The 9,202-nt window shown below is 58.7% G+C and overlaps 1 protein-coding gene across 1 annotated transcript; it reads right to left on the bottom strand.

Moving 5' to 3' along the window:
• Positions 1–1,151: 1,151 nt before the first annotated feature.
• Positions 1,152–5,084, bottom strand: SLC32A1 (solute carrier family 32 member 1). Its single transcript, XM_033840612.2, has 2 exons — positions 4,692–5,084; positions 1,152–2,339 (listed from the first exon to the last, which is right to left on the bottom strand). The coding sequence occupies exons 1-2, from the start codon at positions 5,082–5,084 to the stop codon at positions 1,152–1,154; spliced, it is 1,581 nt and encodes a 526-aa protein (XP_033696503.1).
• Between the last annotated feature and the right edge of the window lie 4,118 nt (positions 5,085–9,202).

Raw genomic sequence — 9,202 nt, 5'->3', positions numbered from 1 at the left:
ACTGTCTATAAATATTTGTTGAACAACTCTGTAGGCCTTTTGTACATAAGCAAAACTTTTTCTTCCTCTTTATTTTAGGATTGGAGTTCGAGAGCGTCCACCAAATTCTCAGATGGATCCAACCCCCGGGGAAAGATTTGCAGGGGGGGAAGCCTAGTCCTGGTGGCTGGGGAGCCAAGGCCACACCGAAACCGTGGGCGCACCACCACGTGCTCCTTTGCCTGAGTCCCCCAAGTACTCAGAAAGCCTCCCCTTGGTGCTGAGCACCCCTCACTCTCCCCGGAGCTCTCCAGGGACTCTTTAACTACAGCTGCTTCTCCATCCCCACTTGCTTCACGGGGTGGGCCAGGGCTGGTTCCCTCGCCACCCACCGCCAGGATTCCCGCGGGTGCAAAAACGCAAAACTGAGACAGGGCCGCGAGCGCCTTTGTTTCTTCTTTATTTGCGGATATAATTATGCACCGCACTCTAAATTAGAGAAAGATTTTTTTTTTTCTGATATACATTTCATCTTATTCACCACGAGCACACCACACGCACAGCAGAACAGTTCCACAACCTGATAAATTGCACAAGATGAGTTTGGATTCCTGAAAACCGGCAAGCAAGCCGGCCCCGCCGGGGCTTCTCGCTTCCCCGCTTCGGCGAAGGAAATCGCCCACCCGAAACGGATTTCCCGGCCAGCCTTTCCCGCTGAAGGGTTGAAATGTCTCCGGAATGGGAATCGTTCTTGCTGGAAATGGCTAGACTCTGCAGATTCCAAGCACTGATGGCTGTGAAATGTGCCCGCAAGGTCAAGTTTCTGCGCCTGCGAGTTGCGCCCCCTCTCCCTCCCTTCCCCCCCCTCGGTGACAGGGACCGAAGTGTCGGGGCCCCTCCTGGAAGGACAGAAAACCCTGCCCACAGATGCGCCGCCGCCTCCCCCGAAACCAGGGTGTTGTGGAAAAGAAAGGACAACAGAAACGCAGACGCAATGGATTGTGGATCCCTATCCCCTCCCGCCCCCAACCCCCAAAATCAGAAACGGGGAGCCAGAGATGTTTAAAGCTTGGCTTCCCAAGCGCGGCTGCAGGGCGCACGGGTTTGTTGGGGGAGGGGTGGGTGGGCAGCGGGGAGAGCGCGGGAGGGTGGCCGGGGCTGGCCCTAGTGCCCTAGTCCTCCGCGTTGGTTCGGTAGGCCTCAATGAGGCCCTCCAGCGAGTGCACGAAGCCGGACACGCTGCAGATGCCGCCGATGACGAAGATGGCGACGTCGAAGAAGACCTGGTGCCACAGCAGCTTGCGCCAGAGCAGGCGCAGGTGGAAGAGGCTGGGCAGCAGGAAGCAGAGGCCGGCGCCCGTGAGGCTGCCGGTGAGGCCCATAAGCAACGCGAAGTGCGGCACGTAGATGGCCATGAGCAGCGTGAAGACGACCAGCGCACAGCGCAGCGTCAGGCCCCACGACTTGAGGCGCCCGTCGCCGCCGTAGCAGGCGGGAAAGAAGGCGCGGCTGCCTTCCTGGAAGAGCGACTTCTCCAGCACCTCGACAGCAGCGAAGAAGGGCAACGGGTAGGACAACAGGGCCTTGGCCACCAGGAAGATGTTGACCACGGCGCGGATGGAACCGGGCAGGTTATCCGTGATGACCTCCTTGGTCTCATCGGCCCAGGTGAGGTAGGCGACGAGCGCGAAGAGGCCTTTGAGCACGCAGGCGGCGATGTGCGTCCAGTTCATCATGCAGTGGAACTCGCTGGGCTGCTGCATGTTGCCCTCCAGCGAAGGCAGGAAGATCTGCGACGTGTAGCTGAACACGATGATGCCAATGGAGATGGGAAACTTCTTGACGTCGATATAGAACTTGACCTTCTCCCAGGCCCAATCGCGCGCCCTCGATAAGCAGTAGGCAATGACCAGAATGTTGATGACGAAGTGGGCCAAAGTGCACAGCAGGCTGAACCTGGACACGGCCTTGAGGTTCTTAAGGAAGGCGCAGGGCAGCAGCGCCGCCGTGGCGATGATGGACCAGGACTTCTGCGACACGGGCAGCCCTGGGAAGCTGTTGTACATGAGGTTGCCGCTCACCACCACGTACAGGATGCAAGTCATCACCAGCTCGATGATCTGCGCCACGTTCACTACGCGGCCGCCCAGGGTGGGGAAGCGCGGAGCGCAGCAAGCGTTGGCGATGGCCACATACGAGTCCCGCACGCGTACCACCTCGCCGTCCTCGTTCTCCTCGTACAGGCATGCGATGAGGATCTTGCCAGTGTAGCAGCACACCACGGCGGCGAAGATGATGAGGAACAATCCCAGGTAGCCGCCGTGCAGGATGGCGTAGGGCAGGCCCAGCACGAACATGCCCTGCGGAACGAAAAGACAACCAGAGCCGGGAGCTCAGTGGATGCTGTATCGGAATACGGGGTCTGGGGGAGTGACTTAAGGGTGTAACCGGAAGGGGGCGCTAAGTGTGAACTGGGCCTAAGCCACTGGGAGGAGAGGGTAAGGATAGGCTGGAGTGGAGGTGTAGAGTGGTCTAATGGGGAGCCTGGGTATTGAGTCAGAGGTGGAGAAGGGGGTGTTTAAGGATGGAACTGAGAAGGAGAGGTGTGCTTAATGGCTGGGAGGTAGGGAGGGAGCTGAGTAAGGAGTCAAGCCGCAAAGAGGGAAGGGGTACAAGGAGATACCTGGGGGTGGTTCGGAAAAAGATGAGAAGGGGCTGGAGGGGGTTGACCGGAAAAGGACGAGGAGAAAGGTAGAGAGCTGGGCCTGAGCCACTAGGAAAAGGGGATGCAGAGTCTAAGGTGGGGCTGGAATGGGGTGCAAGGAAGCCAATGAGGGGAACGCAGGTGCCTAAGGGTCGAACTGGAGAGGGAAACCGTTGAAAGCGGCAGCGGGAGAGAAAGGAGACGGGGTAGGGAGGAAGGGGGCCTGAGCTTGGGGCAAGCGGCAGGGAGGCAAGACCAGTGGGAATGTGGGGTTTGCTAGCGAAGGGCTTTGGGTGGGGTGAGGTCAGAGGCGTGGGGACGGGGAGACAGGGTTGGGCAGTCTTAGGACCAGGCCGAAACTGGGGCGGAGAGACCGATCCCTAAGGAAGGGGACTAAGTGGTAGAGGCGAGCAGGATTAGGGGCCTACGGGGAAAGCGCAAGCGCTTTGTGAATGGCGAACCCAAGCGAGAGTCAATACCCAGAACCTGCGGGAACGGGCGGGCAGAGCTGTGGAAGAAGGATTTAGAATCCACGTAGAGAAGCAAAGCTAACGAAATCCAGGGTTCCCGAGGCTTGCAGGCCTCCAGCCTTCCACCCTGGCCTCCATCAAGGCCTACGGAACGGGGCCTTTAAAGATGCCCCAGGTGAAGTCGGGGGCGGCAACCGAAGCTGGTGCGTGCCCCCGGTCCCTGGTTGCGCTTGGCCGTCCGGCCCGGCCCTGGAGCGGAAGGCGCCTCGGGTCGGGTCACTTACTGAGCAGGGCCCCGAGGAGCCCCGCGGAGCCCGGGTCCCGGGACAACCCCATCTCGGCCTCCAGCTCCCGGGAAACCCACGTTCTGCGCCCCAACGACCTGTGCGCTCCGGGGACGCCGAGGGTGGGAGATGGGAGGCAAGCCGCAGGGCCCGGGGACGCGTGGGGCGGAGGCCCTCTCTGCCCCTCGAGCTGCGGCCTGCTCGCCTTCTCCAGCTCCCGGGGTCGTTGTGCAGGTTCCAAACCCGCTCCCGGCGGAGTCCGGCGCCGCCTGGTGGGGACTGAGGGTTGAGAGTAGGGGTGACGGGGTGGCGGGCCTGGAGACCAGAGGCGGTTCAGAGCATCTGGAGGCGGCTTCTCCAGGGTCACACGCAGAGGAGCTTTTTGCGGTGTAGCCGGGATTTCGAGCGAGAGGGGTGTCTGTGCGCAGGTAGCGCTGAGGTACCAGGGACCATAATGTGCTTGTGTGGTCGTACATATATGTGTGTGTGTGTGTGCATGTTTGTGTATACCTGTTTGTCCCCGACAGGGCTGCACCTGAGAGCGGGTGGATCCTGTATGCATGAGTTTGTGTATGTGTGCATGTGTTATGTTCAGACGGGTTTATGTGTGTGCCCTTGGTATGTACAGGTATGTGTTTCTGTGTGGGGGAGGTGTAGGGGTGTATGAAGGTGCATTTGAGGATAATTCTGTGGTCTATATATAGGTGTATATTGTGTGCACCTGTGACCAGCGTTTCTTCGGGGGAGGGGGGCTGTGGGCATGTGTGCCTGACTATGTGCATGCGCGCTGTCTATGCGTGTGTGTCTTGTGTGTCGGGGGAGGAGACTCCCAGCTCAGATCTTTCCCCCTCTCCTTTTCTGCCGAAAATGCAGCTGTGAATCCATTCCGGAGTCCCAGGCCATACTGTTCCCTCCAATCCTGATTTTCTTTCTCCCTCACCCCTCCCCACTCCCCCTCCTCCTGTTTTCCTCGCTTCGGCAGGGTCTCCGGGAAAGCGTCTCTAACCGAACCTCAGCCTAGCGGTCCGGCGGCCGGGGATGCGGGAGGGGGCCGGATGGGGGGTGGGGAGACACCACCTGGGGACGTAGATCCCCGCGCAGGGCTGGAAGGGATGGGGGCAGGCGAGATTCCTGGTACAGGAAGGGGTCTTGAGGCTGAGATCTCCAGGGGACTCTACTGCGAGTAGAGCCTGGTGCGCAGATCTGGGGGGAGGGGGGCGGGGAGAGAGGCAGAGCTGGGAATCCCGCGCTCACCTGGATAGCGTTGGTCACGTTCCAGCCCGCCTCCCACGCCGTGATCTTGGGCTTGTCGTGGCCCCCGAACTCGCCACCAGCTCCCAGGGACTGGTCCTTGGAGCCCGAGGGCGGCAGGGGCGCGCCGCCGCCTCGCTGGTAATGGATGTCTCCCTCGACGGGCGGTTCAGCGCCCTCGTCCCCGCAGGGCTCGCCCTCGGTTTTCAGGATGTCCATCTGCAGGCCCTGACGGTGCTCAAAGTCGAGGTCGTCGCAGTGCGCGAAGCCCACCGCCTCCTCGTCGGTGGCAGCCTGAAAACCCATCCTGGCGAACATGCCGCTCACCTTGGCCTGGGACTTGTTGGATACGGACGTGGCCACGTTGGACAGCTTGCTGCGGAGCAGGGTGGCCATGGCGTCAGCGGGGCCCGAGAAAAGGACAGAAGGGGCTGGGGACGCGGGGGACGCACGGCAAGGCGGTGAGGGCCACGGGGGCGCGAGACCGCTATCTTCGCTCGCTTTCCCCGCGGCGCCCTGGGGCGCTCTGGCTCATGACCCCCTCGGCTGGCGTCTGAGGCTCGCTCAAGGCCGACCCGGAGGGCGGGCAGCGGGGCTGGCGGAGCGGCGGTGGCGAGTGCACTGCGGAGCTGCAGCGGGGCGCGGGCTGGGCTGCGGAGGGCGGCGGTGGCGGCGGCGGCGGCGTCAGAGCATCTACGCGAAGCTGGCGCGGCGCCCCCAACCGCGCGCAGCCCAAAGCGCTCCCGCCCCTCAGAATCTGGCGGGGGCGGAGGGGCTGGGGAGGGAGAAACTCCGGGAGGTAGGAGGAGTGAGGAGAGGGCAAGGAGAAGAGAAAGGGGGCACCAAGGGACTCCGGAGAACCGAGATGGGGACAGGAGAAGGGCGCCCACGGAAGGGAGCAGGAGGGAGCGCGTGAAGGAGGGGTGTGGAGGACGGGGTGGGGGCTGGAGTGCTGCATTTCTGGAGGAGGTGCTAAACTCCGATCCTGGCCCTTCCCACCTCGCCGCCGCAGGGAGGGAGGGGGCCCGAGCGGGCAGATCCTCTTGGTCCCCTGTCCCTGGCTACCCCCTCCAGAGTTCGCGAGCCTTTCAGCCCCAGATCCTCTGGCCAAGGACTGGTCTAGACGCCCAGAAAGGCAGCAGGACAGTTACCTGTCTCCGGCGGCCCAGGCCGTCTGGGCATCGCTCTGTCTCCCTGGCACCCATCAGCAGCACTTCAACCTGGTCGCGAGCCCCCCCTTGAAGGCAGAAGTGATCGGCAGAAGTGGAGGAACCCTCTCAAGAAGGCTTAGCCCCGGCCTCGGTCACTGGGGCTGTCTCCTCCCGTCCAGGGACGACGAGATGGAAGTGATTCTGCGGGTTGTTCGCCACCAACCATTCTCCAAACGTGTGCATAATGAGGGCGAGAGGTTGGCTGTTCGCTTTCTTTTCCTTTGGGGGTCTGGAAGGAGGAAGGACTGAAGGCACCTGTCAACAGCCTCGAGGCGGGTCTGCGAGTGCCCGCGCCGCGGAGGGGCGCAGCTGGTGCCTGGCACAGGGGAAGGAAGGGCTTGCGGCGGGCCCAGGGTGGGGAGGCGCGCTGTGCGCCCCGGCCCTGCTAGCCCGGCAGCTGCCGGGGGCTGTACAAACCTAGGCTGTTTCTGTTGAGTGGGTTGCGTGTAGCTCGAGAGCAGGAGAAAGACCCAGAGACAAAGACCGACACTGTACCAGGTATTGCTACGGGCTGGAGCTGAGCGGACTCCGGGGGTGAGATTTGGTAACCATGTTTATTCTGTAAGTGCACAGTTCTGCGCGCATTTGAGCCTGTGTGTGCGCAGAGCTTGTGTGCTGGGTTGTATGTGTATATGTATGAATGGGTTGCTTGCGGCTTTGCCTGTAGGAGTCCTTTTGTAGTTGTGTCTCCGTGCGGGTCCGCGGCTCGGCGTGTTCCCAGCTGGGCTCCTGCCCCGGGCTCTTAGGCACTAAACAGCATTGTCGGCGACCTGGCCGTCCCAGCCTAGGTACAGGAGGACTAGTGGCTGTGACTGGGGGCGGGATGGGGAGAATCTGAAGGAAACGAAAAGAAAGGGGCTCCCAGTGACCCCCTTCCCAAGACCCAGTCTCTCTGAGAACCCCAGTCTCCTCCTCCCCTGCTGTATTTCTAGATTAGCTCAGGTCAGCGCACAAGTAGGACGGCCTGAGGGCTTTGACCATCGCGTTGGAGCTGCCAGGAGAAGACAGGCTTCCCCTCTACCTCCTAACCCTCCCTGCCCACACCCCCAGCACCTCACCATCTCTGAGAATCTCCTCTCCGGATACGGAACCTCTACCACATTGGGCAGAGATGCTAGTAATCGCTCCCAGGTACCCCCCTTAAATTCCCCCAAGAGCCTGCCTGGCAGAAAACAGAAACCCTCTGCCCTAGAGTGAAGCAGTCCCCACCACCACTATGACAAGAAAACTTCTCCATAGAGCCTTCTCCCAGACATGGACCCTCCAAATCATGATAGGACTCAGAACAAAGACGGGACAGAGATCCTTCCCCAAAACACAGAGATTCACTCCTCCAAAGAGGCTTTGAAAAAAACAAACAAAAAAAATTAACTGATCTCCCAACCCAGAGATTTGCCCTAGAGACAGACCCTCCCCACCACAAACCCCAGATGCTAGGGAGAGAGAGCCTTTTCCCTACAGATTTCTATAGACAAAGATCTCTATCTCCTAATTCTCATCCCTCCCCTTCTATTCTTGGTGAAATTCTTTAGTTGCACAGGAGATAATCTGGGCAGAGACAAGAGTTCCTTAGGGCTCCCTTCCACCCCGTACATACCCAGACCTGAAGATGGTCATTGATGCCTTCTTTGACAAGTGAATCAATAACACACATGTATCAGTTGGTCATTGCCAATTTGTGTGTGGATTTTATGAGGGTCCGGGGTGCTTATCCTGTCTTTCCTTTTCCCTACTGATGTTCACTGTTGTAGGACCCAAGGTGGGCTGTGAAGTTCTTGTAGTATTGAGAAATGAGGTCATTCATTCACTCATTTATTCATTCATTCAGCAAAATTTCTCAAAGCTTATTCTGTGTGTGACTCTCTTTTGGCTGAAGATGACACAAGCACGGTCCCTGTTTCTGCTTCTCACCCCAATTCTTGGGACTGCAGGTGGGGACCCCAGAGAGCACTCAGGCCAGTCACCCTCTCTGCAATGCTTAAACCATCCCTAAAACATCCCAACAGAGCCTCACTTTCATTCTCATTGTACAGAGAAGCAAACCCAGGCCCAGCGGGAAGGTGTCCTGTGCAAGGTCATGCAGAGTCCAGGGCAGAGCTGGGCTAGGACGAAGGAACCCTGATGCTCCTCCAGTGCGCCTTCCCCTCCATGACCTCATCTTGGAAAATCCTGCCCCATCACGTACTAGCTGTGTGACATTGGGCGACTCACTTAACATGTCCCAGCTTCCATTTCCTCATCACTAAAATGTGAAAATAACAACAGACCCCTGGAGTTCTTGAGGGAATTCAATGAGATTGGGTATATAAAATTCTTAGCATGTGCTAAGGGTCCCAATACATGGTAGCAGTTATTTTATTATTATTGTTGCTGTCGCTATAACCCAATGGCCATTTTTCATTGTTTGGGGGAAAGTGAGCGTACGAGAAAAAGCCTGTGATTGGGGCTGAGAGTCGAAGTGAGTTGAATGCACACCCTCTGGCTTTGCCACACCTCTCTGTCCTCACCCCTTCCAGTCCTGGACTGACCTGAAGGGAAAAGAATGAAGGGCAGGAGAAAAGAACGCAGAGGGCAGGGGGCCTGGCAGGCAGCCCCAGGAGACGACCAGGACCACCTAACTATCTGGTATTAAGCTGGGCTGTGCTCTAGTGAAGCCATCAACTTCTGAATTCTCCTACTTGCTCCTCTAGGGGCACCCTCAGGAGAGGAATTTGCAGCTGCTTGGCCCCCTGAGTTGAAACACAACATGCGCATACACACATCCACTCACACACAGCTAATGACAAGCCAGTTGACAGATGCACAAAGAAATGAGGACCAACACACAGATCCAAGTACATTAGCAGATTCACACAGCCTAACAGAGCAACACACATGGGTCAGAGACAGGCCAGCACATACACACACTGACAGACACCCAGACACAGGAACACACACACACACACACACACACAGATTCACAGTGAGATCAATCATCAGGCACCCACAAAAGCAAGAATACCCCTATGTGATCACGAAAGGGAAAAGAGGAGAGAACAAAGAGAGGAAAGGGGCAGAGGAGACATAAAAAGGAACATGCTAGAAGAGGCAGCAGGGAGACAGAGCGGGATGTGCTAGACAGAGACAGCAGCTGGGGGGCACAAAAGAGACAGAGTTGCCACAGCCTTCCACTTGGCCGATGTCAGAACCCAGATCTGTGACTAAGATAATGTGGATGGCGGGTGAGGAGGCAGGAGCTGCCCCTGCTGCCTGTCCTGGGTGTGGGGATGGGGGTTCTCCTCCCAGGACCACACAAAGTCCCAC

The sequence above is a fragment of the Tursiops truncatus genome, chromosome 15 (assembly GCF_011762595.2).
Source record: "Tursiops truncatus isolate mTurTru1 chromosome 15, mTurTru1.mat.Y, whole genome shotgun sequence".
NCBI classification, from domain to species: domain Eukaryota; kingdom Metazoa; phylum Chordata; class Mammalia; order Artiodactyla; family Delphinidae; genus Tursiops; species Tursiops truncatus.
This window is presented reverse-complemented; position numbering and strand designations above follow the sequence as displayed.